Source organism: Heptranchias perlo, chromosome 17 (genome assembly GCF_035084215.1).
Source record: "Heptranchias perlo isolate sHepPer1 chromosome 17, sHepPer1.hap1, whole genome shotgun sequence".
NCBI classification, from domain to species: domain Eukaryota; kingdom Metazoa; phylum Chordata; class Chondrichthyes; order Hexanchiformes; family Hexanchidae; genus Heptranchias; species Heptranchias perlo.
Window position 1 is genome coordinate 53,512,914 of NC_090341.1, and position 13,619 is coordinate 53,526,532.

A 13,619-nucleotide genomic window follows, 5' to 3' on the forward strand; every position below is an offset into this window, starting at 1 on the left:
TGGCGCAAATAGCACATTGCTGGGAGTATGCAAGTCCAGCAGGTTCTAGGCTGCAGCCCTTTGAAAGGACCAATGAACGGGTCTGAATCTGAGATGTGACAGAAGTGGATGTTGACAGGATACCACACCAAAAATGATGTGCGACATTGCAAGAAGACCTGTTACATCTGATAAGTGAACCAACAAAGAGGACAGTAATTACCTTGTAGACATACAGCTCATGGACATCATCTGAGAGTGTTGTACCATCGTCTCGCATTAGTGGCGTAAATGCAAAACCAAACAGCTTCTTTTCACCTTTGTCTTTTGCTAAATAAAATTAGACATTCAAATTAGAACTGTGGACAAGAGGCAATGGGACAGTTTTACATTATCTGTACTGTGAAACTGTTCAGCTGCACCTGTTTATCTCAATCAGTAAACAGCATTGTTGCCAGAACAGACACATTGGGGACAATTTTAACCAAACCTGCCCGTCGGGAAACTGATGAGGACGGGTGCAACGCTGGTTTTACACCCCGCCCAATTTTACTCTCCTGTCTGCAAGTTAGGTTAAAATTACCCCCACTGGGTGCAATTTCCTCCTGAGGGGCAATGAATCAGTGTTTTATTATAGTATCCATGAGCAGACCTTCTGTGCTAGGACAGGCACCACACACTATTATTCAGTCAGAATGCATGACTTTTGATTTTAAAAAATTTACATCTTCCACCGTCCCATTTTCTCCTACTTCTCCTTAAAGTGCTGACTCATACTAGGGTACAGTCCCACCAGGAACTGTACAGTGTTTTGCCCAAGAGGCCATTCTTCATATGAAAGCCTAGACAGTGAGTGTCTGCAGGCTATTTGAGTCTGGGGAGGCATCAGAGCTGAGCCTGATCCTACCCTTACCCAATATTCTCACACATGTATTTTCCGACAGGTTGCCAACTCTGGATGTATTTCTGGAGGTTTCTCCTACAAATCACTGTCTAATGATTCCTGTCTAGGGTCGCCATCCTCATGATCTCCTGCCTCCAACTGCCCCGCCCAGTCCAACTTGCACTTTTCCCCATCTCCAATATTTTTATAATTAACAAACAAAAGTGTTCAAAACAATTTTTTTTAATGCCCCTATGATTTTTCTCCTGGGTTGCTCGCTGCACTGTCCAGGAGATTAATCTTTAATTCCGGGAGAATCAGGGGCAATCCTGGAAGGATGGCGACCCTAGACAGGAATCATTAGACAGTGATTTGCAGTGGAAACACTGGCTGGTTTTTCCCTTCAAAAATGCAGGGGTACTGAAATCAGTTAACTCAATCTGGACCAGACCAGGGATGGAACCTTAGACAGTCCTTATCTGTATAGCTCAGTACCATACTATGGGGGCGAAACTGGTCCATTTAGCGCCTGTTTTGTAGGCGCTACTCATAAACCTAAGTCCCAAAAATGACTACCGAGATGTGCATGCACCTAACGTCTGCCGACAGCATGTACAGTAGGGAAATGACGACGTGATTTTTTTAATATTCATTCATGGGATGTGGGCATCGCTGGCAAGGCCAGCATTTATTGCCCATCCCTAATTGCTCTTCAGAAGGTGGTGATGAGCCACTGCCTTGAACCGCTGCAGTCCCTGTGGTGAAGGTTCTCCCACAGTGCTGTTAGGTAGGGAGTTCCAAGATTTTGACCCAGTGATGAAGAAACGGTGACATATTTTCAAGTCATGATGGTGTGTGACTTGGAGGGAAATATGCAGGTGGTGGTGTTGCCATGAGCCTGCTGCCCTTGTCCTTCTAGGTGGTAGAGGTCAAGGGTTTGGGAGGTGCTGTCAAAGCAGGCTTGGCGAGTTGCTGCAGTGCATCTTGTAGATGGTACACACTGCAGCCACAGTGCGCCGGTGGTGGAGGGAGTCAATGTTTAAGGTAGTGGATGGGGTGCCAATCGTGCAGGCTGCTTTGTCCTGGATGGTAGTGTCAAGCTTCTTGAGTGTTGTTGGAGCTGCACACAGTATTTATATGGCTGGTCCAGTTTAAGTTTCTGGTCAATTGTGAGCCCCAGGATGTTGATGATGGGGGATTCGGCGATGGTAATGCCGTTGAACATCAAGGGGAGGTGGTTAGACTCTCTGTTGTTGGAGATGGTCATTGCCTGGCACTTGTCTGGCACGAATGTTACACGCCATTTATCAGCCCAAGCCTAGATGTTGTCCAGGTCTTGCTGCATGCGGGCACGAGCTACTTCATTACCTGAGGGGTTGCGAATGGAACAATCATCAGCGAACATCTCCACTTCTGACCTTCCGATGGAGTGAAGGTCTTTGATGAAGCAGCTGAAGGTGGTTGGGCCTAGGACACTGCCCTGAGGAACTCCTGCAGCAATTTCCGGGTGCTGAGATGATTGGCCTCCAACAACCACTGCCATCTTCCTTTGTGTTAGGTATGACTCCAGCCACTGCAGAGTTTTCCCCGATTCCCATTGACTTCAATTTTACCAGGGCTCCTTGATGCCACACTCGATCAAATGCTGCCTTGATGTCAAGGGCAGTCACTCTTACTTCACCTCTTTTTCCATATTTGGACCAAGGCTGTAATGAGGTCTGAAGCTGAGTGGTCCTGATGGACCCGAATTGAACATCAGTGATCAGATTATTGGTGAGTAAGTGCCGCTTGATAGCACTGTCGACGACACCTTCCATCACTTTGCTGATGATTGAGAGTAGACCGACGGGGCGGTAATTGGCCGGATTGGATTTGTCCTGCTTTTAGTGAACAGGACATACCTGGGCAATTTTCCACTTTGTCACGAATCAGTGTGCAATACTGATTTGAAGCAGCCAGTGAAATTTTGGAACTCCATGCTCCAGCCAATCAGTCTTTACCTTGCACAGCTGAACAGGACTTAAACGGCATCAAGGACCCCCCCCACCAGCACTATTTAAAGGGATCATGAAGTATTAACAGGTTAGTTGCTGGATTATTTATTCTGGCCGCTGGTGCAATTGTAGGAGTTTTTGGACGTTTCCTATACTTGGATAAAGTTTCAATGTTCTTTCGAGTGGTCTGGCTGGTCTTGCAGTACTTTTAATGGCATTTAAAATATAGTGTTGAAAAAAGTTGCTTCCAGACATGGGTGGCCTGGTGTGGCTTCCTCTGGGAATTGAACTTGACTGGGAGAATGAAGAGAGGCCACGCAGAGCAGGACATGCTGCTAGAAGAGGGAGGAGGAGGAGGAGGAGGGGGAGGAGCAGGGCACTCAGCAGGAGGCCATATACAAGGAGGGTCGTCAATTATCTTACCTCAACTTCAGCGACAACCAGTGCATCAGACGTCTGCGGTTCACTAAAGCAGTCGTGACTGAAATTTGTCAACTGCTGCAGCCAAAAAGCAGGGCCAGGGCAGCATTGCCTATGACTGTCAAGGTAACCATGGTGCTTAATTTTTACAGCTCTGGCTCCTTTCAGGCTGCTGCTGGCGATATAAACAACATTTCGCAGTTTGCAGTGCACTGCTTTATAAGGGAGGTCACTGAAGCTTTGTATGCACTGAGAAACAGATTCATCTCATTTCATTCCTTCTTGCCAGAGACAAGCAGGAGGAGCAAGCACAAAGTTTTGCTCACATTGCAGACTTCCCCATGGTGCAGGGTGCCAATGACTGCACACATATTGCCATGCATGCTCCAACATCTGAACTTGGCTATATTCATGAACAGAAAGGGATTCCACTCTCTCAATGTGCAGCTGGTGTGCGACCACACGCAGCACATCATGCAGGTCAATGCCCGCTATCATGGCAGCAGTCATGATTCCTTCATCCTGCGGCAGTCCTCTGTTCCACCTGTATTTCAACCAACACGGCAAGTCAAAGGCTGGCTACTGGGCGACAAGGGTTATCCCGTCATGAAGTGGCTCATGACTCCGGTCAGGAACGCACCCACACATGCACAGCAGGCCTACAATGAGAGCCATGCTCCCACACGGAATATCACAGCACACCATAGGCTTCTTCAAGCAACGCTTCTGTTGCCTGGACCACGCTGGATGAGCCCTGCAGTACTCAGCAGGTATCAAGATTTGTCGTTCTATGTTGCATGCTGTACAACCTCACTGTTATGAGGGAACAGCCCTTGCCACTGCCTGAGCAAGTGGAAGAGGCAATGGAAGAGGAGGAAGAGACGGAGGAAGTGCGGCAGGAAGTGGATGAAGAGGCAGGGAGGCTACAAGGTAGGCAGGCCCTGTCTGTCAAGGCTCTGCGTGATCAGATTATTTATGAGTGTTACCAGTAACTTCAACACCTCCCCATTCACCATCAGTACCACACTCCTTACCTGTTCACTCTCACATGACTATCAAATCATCCTCCGTTGCTTCTTCCCTCAGTTCATTGCAGAAATAAAAACCACCACCAAATGCAAATCCACATTTATAAATTAACAGATGAAATTATGCAAACAAAATGAGACTATTCACCCTGTGCATTCCCTCAGTGCCTGTCGTTCGTGTGCCTTTACCTTTCTTAGTGCCCCCACGAGGTGCATCCCCAGTGGCTGGAGCATAGGTGGTGGAAGGGTGCTGAACTTCAATGGAGGAGCGTGCAGATGGTCTTGGAGGACGACTTCAATCAGCTCTGGGCCAAGAGGGTCTGGCTTCAGACTGCACCATCTCGGCCTGGGCTGTATCAGTCTGGGCTAGCTGGCTGGCGAGCAACATCAAGGGCACTGGCGAGTGGTAGGGGTGGGTGCAGGAATGTTGTCATCCGGAGAGAGGGTCGTCTTCCATGGTGCCACTGCACCCTTCTGGGGCGGTGCCTCAGCAAACCTGCTAATCAGCTGGAGAACAGATTGCTGGACTGCTATGATGACCTGGAAGCAACTTTCAACAGTGGCACCCAGAGCCACGATAGTAGCAGTCTGATTTTCCAAGGCAGCAGTCGGAGCTCCAAATCCAATCAGACCTTTGATGGCAGATGTTTGTGCTGCAATGGAAGCTGTGACATCGGTCATCAGACTCTGCATCATGGTGGGTTCCACAGGTGCGCTGATGGAGGAAAGGATGGGCTCCAAGCTCTGCACAAAGCCCTGTGCCAAGTTGGAGCTGGACTCCTCCCTGCTCCTTGACATTGTGCACAGGCTTTCGAGCAGGCTTTCCAGTGCACCAAGCATTTGGTTGGGTACGCCCATCAGCCTTCTTCTGTAGCTTGGCCCATTGAAGTCATTATCTGACTCCTCTGCAGCAGAACTAGTGAGTGACCTCGCCCTCTGGCGAGCTGGCACCTGTGGTATCCGTTCCCTCCGCCCCGGCTCCTGTGCATTTATGTACGATGTCTCACCATGTGCAGATCCCTCCTCTAATCTAGCCTCTAAACTACAAGCAGTTGTCAGTCTCTGAACTGGTGGCTGCAGATGTAAGATCGAGTGATAATGTCTCTTCATCATTATTGTCTTCTTCCCCTGCCTCCTCTGACTGGGCAGGTTCCAGTTCTTAGGTATCTGAAATGACAAAGGGACACGGGTTGAGTTGTGATGAGGGGAGAGGAGAAAGTAACAAGTGTGTGCTTACACATCTGCAGCACGTGTGTCAGAAAAGATTGTGGCACGAGGGATAAGTGGGAGGCAAGGAGCATTAGGTACAGAGACCCTCATCATCGATCCTTCCGGCACTGCCAGTAGCTACGGCCTCAGCGACGCCCTTTCTAATGATGGCCAGCACTGTCTCCTCCACGGGAGTTAGCACTTGTCCTCCGCCAGTTCTTTCTTGCTGTCTCCTGTTATGCGCAACCTTCTCCTGCAAGAAAGAGGGAAGTGTGTCAGTGAGTGTCTTGCAAGATGTTTGGGTGATGTGGCCATCATGGTTGAATAGCTGCCAGTGTGTGTGACCTGTGAGTTGTGCGTGTGTAGCTTGCAACAGTGGTAATTTGTGAGGGTGAGATGAAGCATCTGATTTGAAGGGTTGAGTACTGATTGAGAGAGATTATTGGTTGGTGGGTGATGGGGGGGTGTAGTGTGTGGAGCAGTGGATGAGGCTAGTGGTGCAGTTGGTACGATATGCCACTTGAATCTTGACCTCACTCACCTTCACCACTTGTGTCAAATCATTGAACTTCTTCCTGCACTGCATCCATGTTCTTGGCGCTATGCTCCTGGCATTGATCTCATCCACTACTTCCTCCCACTGCCTCTTGAGTGTATGTCTGGAGGGCCTCTTGTCCCCCTGTGAATATAGGATGCCTCTCCTTTTTAAAAAAATTTGTTCATGGGATGTGGGCGTCGCTGGCAAGGCCAGCATTTATTGCCCATCCCTAATTGCCCTTCAGAAGGTGGTGATGAGCTGCCTTCTTGAATCGGTGCAGTCTGTGTGGTGAAGGTTCTCCCACAGTGCTGTTAGGTAGGGAGTTCCAGGATTCTCACCCAACGACGATGAAGGAACGGCGATATATTTCCAAATTGCGATGGTGTGTGACTTGGAGGGGAACGTGCAGATGGTGTTGTTCCCATGTGCCTGCTGCCCTTGTCCTTCTAGGTGGTAGAGGTTGTGGGTTTGGGAGTGCTGTCGAAGAAGCCTTGGCGAGTTGCTGCAGTGCATCCTGTGGATGGTACACACTGCAGCCACTGTGCGCGGTGGTGGAGGGAGTGAATGTTTAGGGTGGTGGATGGGGTGCCAATCAAGCGAGCTGCTTTGTCCTGGATGGTATTGAGCTTCTTGAGTGTTGTTGGAGCTGCACTCATCCAGGCAAGTGGAGAGTATTCCATCACACTCATGACTTGTGCCTTGTAGATGGTGGAAAGGCTTTGGGGAGTCAGGAGGTGAGTCACTTGCCACAGAATACCCAGCCTCTGACCTGCTCTTGTAGCCACAGTATTTATATGGCTGGTCCAGTTAAGTTTCTGGTCAATGGTGATCCTCAGGATGTTGATAGTGGGGGACTCGGCAATGGTAATGCCGTTGAATGTCAAGGGGAGGTGGTTGGACTCTCTCTTGCTGGAGATGGTCATTGCCTGGCACTTGTCTGGCGTGACTGTTACTTGCCACTTATCAGCCCAAGCCTGGATGTTGTCCAGGTCTTGCTGCATGCGGGCATGGACTGCTTCATTATCTGAGGGGTTGCGAATGGAACTGAACACTATGCAATCATCAGCAAACATCCCCATTTCTGACCTTATGATGGAGGGAAGGTCAATGATGAAGCAGCTGAAGATGGTGGGGCCTAGGACACTGCCCTGAGGAACTCCTGCATTAATGTCCTCCAACAACCACTACCATCTTCCTTTGTGCTCGGTGTGAGTCCAGCCACTGGAGAGTTTTCCACCTGATTCCCATTGACTTCAATTTTATCAGGGCACCTTGGTGCCACACTCGGTCAAATGCTTTTATCCACCTCTTGTACCAAGGCCTCTAGTGCATCATCAGGGAACCTTGGTACATGCTCTCTCGCAGGCGCAACCATTCTTCAAAGTATTACAGCCCAGGAATCACTGCTCACACAACTCCTACCATTTCCTGCAGCCACAGTGCACCTCTCCTTTAAGAGATGCAGGCTGCTTTTAAGTAGCACTAGCCACTCGTGATATCGAGGCCCCCTGACAATGCATGCAGCCAATCAACAGCGCAGGTAACAAATGTTACGTAGTGCCTGCATCGCAACTAATGGACACGAGTTAATTGCAGATCGCGATCCCAGCGCCCGTTTTAGGGGGTTATCCAATTTAACTCCCTATGCGTTTACTGACTGAGCCAAGAAGATTGGTTTTAAAAATAACACCAGCTGACTCCCCCGATGGCTCAGAGAATTTCTCTGGTGAGTGGCTCAGCCACGCAGACCAGGAAGGTCCCAGGTTCGAGGGCTGAATTAGCTGATCTCAGTAAGGGGGCGATGGGGCACTATAGTTGGGCAAGGCCCTTGGGTTAGGAAGGGGTTAATCAGCCAGGTTCCAGATTGCTAATGATCCCGTGCTGGAAGTGCACACTTGTAGATGTCTGATGGCAGTAGCACTTGGGTGTGATGTCCCCACAGTCAAATAGCTGGGTGACATTCATTTTAAGGCTTAAGCATGAATAGCAGCCACTTTGGAAAGGAACCAGAGGGCAACTGGTACCTGTGAAACTGCATCTCAGTGAGGGAATCAATGCTTTAATGAAAGAAGTGCAGAGGGAAACAAAACAGAAGTAACGGTTTGGTTATAGCAGGCCATAACGACAGCTGCATACACCCAGCGAGATGAGTTTATTAGTGGTATTGCAGGTAAGGGTAGCGCTTTGTCTGGTCTTATGTGTACTTGTAGGAATAGACCTAAATCCGGGAAATTCAGACTGTAGAACTAGTTGCTACTGACCAACCCTTATTAACCTATGTGGAACCTTATGGCCAGAATTCCCTCAGAGACAGAAGTGGCAAGAACGATCTAATGCCACTTCCTATTCTTGCCAACAGGAAGAAAGGCAGAGTGACATGGCAGTGCTTGGAGCTGCTCCACCTTCTCGGGAATAGGAGATGGGGTGGTTGTGGAAAGGAAGCAGCTTTGGTAAGGATTTCCTTTGAAGGTAACAAACCAAATCTGAGGGATTTCCAATCAAATAAACATTTTTGGAATAAAAGGACAGGAAAGTGAGTCATGGAGAACTCAAGCAACAAGTGCTATCGGCCCAGCCCAGGACTACTGAGGGAAACTAGCGGCTGAACTGCTATCCCGGCTGAGATCACTTGATACAGCAGTGACCAGAGACTGAATCTGGGTCTTCCGTTCTGACTGGCTCAGCTACATGTTGCTTTTCCCAATTTTGCCATTGGGAGAGGGCCCTGAGCGGACTCTTAAAAGGAACCCAATGTCACTGGTGAGCGATTATGTCACCGAGTGGTGGAATGAGCAGGAGATCTCCCATATACTGAGGTCACAGTCTCTGCCCGGCTGTCAAAGGGGAGGCCAGATATTTCCCCTTGGGAAGCAATGGAACAATTGAATGGAGACCGTCACTTGAGATGGGTTTGATCCTCCCACAAAGCGGCCCAATTTCAGTGTGGCACTGAAGGATGCCTGGGAGCAAGTTCGGTTGGGGTGGTGCAGAGGATGAGGAGAACCAAGAACAGGGAAAGGTGTGAAATGCTTTAAAAAAACACAACAATTTCTTTTTGGCTAATCCCCCATCTCCTGACGGCACTGACTTGTATGGTTCCACAGGTACCTCATCCATGGCCATTCTTTACGTGTCAGCCTAGACAGTGAGTGACGGCGGACTATTTGGTTCCTTTCTCTGATCAAGGGTCAAGATCAGCTAACTCAGCACAGAATGGGAATCAAAGCAGGGACCTTCTGGTCAATATTGCTGTTATTTGCTACTTCTACAAACTGAGCCATCGGGCAGCTCTGGACAGTGTTCTCGGGTTAGTATAGAACAGAAATGACTGCAGTGGCAATAGCAAACAAACAATGCATATCTTGAATAAACACAGAATAATGAATTGCTGGGGTCAGTTCTTGATGATTTTGATCCTGTGTAAATTTTGGGCTAGCGTGTTCAGGGAAAGAGATCCAATAAAAATGCAAAATCTTTGTTTATTCGACATATGCAGTTTGGTAACAATGTAGGACAGATTCACTAATGTGATACAATCATTCACTTTTGTCCTGGTCCCTCAATCCCTCACAACATGATATGGATGAACCACCTCACCTCAATACACAACTCCACTCAAAAGAAAACCATGGAGTTAAGTTTGTGTGACTTTTCTTTGCTCCATGACAAAAAGAAATATTCAGAAATAGAAAGGACATATTGAAATCAAAAGCAAAATACTGCAGATGCTGGAAATCTGAAATAAAAACAGAAAATGCTGGAAAAGCACAGCAAGTGAGGCAGCATTTGTGGAGAAAGAAACAGAGTTAACGTTTCAGGTCAATGATCTTTCATCAGAACTGGAAGAAGTTAAAGATTTAACAGTTTTTAAGCAAGTACAGAGCCAGGCAAAGGCAGAGGGGGTGGGGGGGCGGGAGGGGAGGAAAGAACAAAAGGGAAGGTCTGTGATAGGATGGAGAGCAGGAGTGGTTAGATGACAAAAAGGATGATGGTGCAAGGCAAGGAGGGTGGTAATGGGACAAGCAAAGAAACAAAAGATGGGTCTAGAGTGTAAATGGCAATAGCAGAACCATTACCAGCACCTGCTGTCTGAAAAAATGGGAGCAGTGGTTATGATCTGAAGTTATTGAAATCAATGTTAAGTCCGGTAGGCTGTAAAGTGCCTAATCAAAAGATGAAGTGCTGTTCATTGAACTTCCGTTGAACTTCATTGGAACAGTGTAAGAGGTCGAGGACAAAGAGGTCAGAGTGGGAGTGGGACAGAGAATTCAAATGGCAAGCGGACGGAAGCTCAGGGTCACGCTTGCAGGCCGATTGGAGGTGTTCAGCAAAGCGATCACCCAATCTGCTTTTGGCCTCCCCAAGGTAGAGGAGACGGCATTGTGAGCAGCGAGTACAATTTAATAAATTGAAAGAAGTACAAGTAAATCGCTGGATTTACCTGCATTACATTCACCTGGAAGGAGTGTTTGGGGTCCTGGACGGTGGGAAGGGAGGAGGTGAAAGGGCAGGTATTGCATCTCCTGCACTGGCACGGGAAGGTGCCGTGGGAAGGAGGGTGATGGAAGAGTGGACTAGGGTGTCGCGGAGGGAACAGTCCTTTCGGAATGCTGAAAGGGGAGGGGAGGGGAAGATGTGTTTGGTGGTGGCATCGTGTTGGAGGTGGCGGATGATGATACATTGAATGTGGAGACTGGGAGGAAGGAAGGTGAGGACAAGGGGGACCCTATTGTGGTTCTGGGAGGAAGGGGAAGGGGTGACGGCAGAAATGTGGGCAATGGGACGGATACGGTCGAGGGCCAATCAACTGCAGTGGAGGGGAATCCTAGGTTGAGGAAAAAGGAAGACATATCGGAAACACTGGTATGGAAGGTGGCATCGTCAGAACAGATGACGTGGAGACAGAGAAGCTGGGAGAATGGAATAGAGTCCTTACAGGAAGAGGAGTGGGAGAAAGCAATCGAGGTAGTTGTGAGAGTCAGTGGGCTTATAATAGATACTGGTTGACAACCTATCCCCAGAAATGGAGATAGAGAAGTCGAGGAAGGGAAGAGTCGGAGATGGACCATGTGAAGGCGAGGGAAGGGTGGAAATTAGAAGCAAAGTTGATGAAATTTTCCAGTTCGGGGTGAGAGCAGGAAACGGCACTGATACAGACATTAATGTACCGGAAAAAGAGGTGAGGGAGGGGACCTGAGTAGGACTGGAACAAAGGATGTCCAACGTATCCCACAAAAAGGCAGGCATAGCTGGGACCCTTATGGGTTCCCATTGCGAGACCTTATATTTGGAGGAAGTGAATGGAGTCAAAGGTGAAGTTGTTCAACGTAAGAACAAGTTCAGCTAGGCGGAGGAGGGTGGTGGAGGATGGGGACTGGTTGGGCCTCCGTTCAAGGAAGAAGCAGGGGGCCCGCAGGCCGTCCTGGTAGGGGATGGTGGTGTGGAGGGACTGGACGTCCATGGTGAAAAGGAGAGGTTAGGGCCAGGAAACTGGAAACTGTTAAAGTGGTGAAGGGTGTCAAAAGAGTCGTGGATGTTGGTGGGAAGAGACTGGACAAGGGGAGAAAAAAAAAAGTTGAGATGGGAAGAAATAAGTTCTGTGGGGCAAGAAAAGGCTGAAATGATGGGTCTACTGGGGCAGTCCTGTTTGTGGATCTTGGGAAGGAGGTAGAAGCGGGCTATGCACAGTTGGGGGCCTTGGGGGGAAGATCTCCAGAGGAGATGAGGTCAGTAACGGTCTTGGAAACTATGGCTTGATCTTGGGCAGTGGGGTCGTGGTCCAGGGGGAGTTGGAGGAGTTGTCGGAGAGTTGGTGATCAGCCTCCGCAAGGTAGAGGTCTGTTTGCCACACAACAACAGCACCGCCCAATTGGTCTTCCCAGGTCGCACATCATTCAGGGCCACTTGGGTAAGCAGATAGTTCTCTCGCAGGGCTCCATCTAAAAGCCACTTTGAGATCGGTCACTAGGAGATATGGGAGAGGCCTGGGATGACTTGCTTTTTAATTTCCCCTTTTTTCCTGAGGAAAGGTGCTTGATGTCTGGTTGGTCCTTTCCCCCAGCATTGAAGCTGGGATTGGGAACTTGGGTAGATGATGATTCAGTGCATGAATCAGTGAGCTACCACTGCATGGCATATTTTAGGGCTTTTGGACATTTTAAGCTGGCAGTTGGGTACTGCATGAAAAAATGCTGGTTCTATACAAAAGCCTGTTGGTATAGTGTGTCATTTGGTCCTACCGTCTTAAAACCTTCTTCATATGACAAATGATAGTCCTTGACCAATTCATACTTCAGAACACATTTCTTTTAATTCACTCCGCACAAAGTCACACTACAGTATCTTTGGCAACGCCAAGAACACTTTCTCAGTCCCAGGCTCGATCAGCTTTCCGCAGCTGCCTTGCAACTGCCCTCATTTGCCTTTCAGCTCATCAGCTTCTTTCAGGTCTCAGGTCGACGAGCCCAGGCCAGCCCCAGCTGCCTCTTCAGGGGCTGTGTTCAGGGGGCCCTGTTTCAGCCCAGATTCTCTTGTGCCTTACCCTTTTACTCTCACCTGATTTGGAAAGGTCTCCACCCATTCCAGCCTCAATTACTTCTTCAGGGTGAGGTCTCTTAAAAGGGCCACACCCCTCCTCTTAAAGGGGAGGTTTCTTAAAAGGACCATACCCTTATTCGGGGATCAGGGCCCTCAGTTACCCTGCTACAAGTCTTACTGGCAGAAAGCAATGAACGTGACCGATTTTCTCTGTTTAAAGCCAAGACTTGGGAGTACTTACTGGAGCAGTGTCTGAACTCAAATCGAAGGTGCGAGCCCCTGAACTTGTCAACAGGGATGGGCAGTTTGACGATCTCGCCCCAGCGTGGACTGTTGTTGTGGTACATCACGAAGGAACAATGCTCAGTTATGGGGGGTTCTCCGGAGCCAAGACTGATACAGTCCTGTCAATCACAAAGGAACATGCTGAACACTCCACAGTTACTAGAACTTGGCAATTTATCTTAGATAACAACATCACAATGAAGGAACAGCAAACCTAGTGTGAGCCCGCAGGCCAACGGATAATATAACACAGTGTGAGTCCCTATGTGGGACGTAGTCCAATTCGCACAAGTATTGACAGCCTCTCTAATCTTCCATGGTCTGGTTTAGAATGTATATTTTAATCTACGAATCACTTACACTTGAAAATATTCCTGTATCTTTTATTGATCTTTTCTTTTGCCACAGTATGACATCCCTCTATTCTAATCAGTCTGATATCCCTCTATTCCAATCTGCTCAACGTGCCTGAAACCTAACCTCAGAAGAGCACGCCATACTGCAGCAATATGACAGTTTCCCACATCAGCCATCATCATTGTTTGAGTCTGATTACCCATTACCCGTTAGTTTGTGCATTAGGGCCATGCTCCTTAGGAAGTGGACTGAGACCACCCAAGCTCATTTCACATGGGACCCATGCAGCCAGAGAGGAGAGTTTCATCTCATCAGCCTGGGCTGGATTTAATACCAAGTGGCAGAGTTGAAGGAATGTGTGAGCCAGGGTGTATGCCCAGTCACCGTCA

The 13,619-nt window shown here is 48.6% G+C and overlaps 1 protein-coding gene across 1 annotated transcript in view; it reads right to left on the reverse strand.

Annotated features, from left to right (window-relative positions):
* dock3 (dedicator of cytokinesis 3) overlaps nucleotides 1-13,619 on the reverse strand; it is a 1,008,697-nt gene that overhangs the window by 264,768 nt on the left and 730,310 nt on the right. The window contains exons 16-17 of the mRNA XM_067999007.1: nucleotides 12,830-12,992; nucleotides 203-309 (exon numbers count right to left, since the gene is read on the reverse strand). Coding sequence (XP_067855108.1) covers nucleotides 203-309; nucleotides 12,830-12,992 — 270 coding nt within the window. The remainder of the gene's footprint in view (nucleotides 1-202; nucleotides 310-12,829; nucleotides 12,993-13,619) is intronic.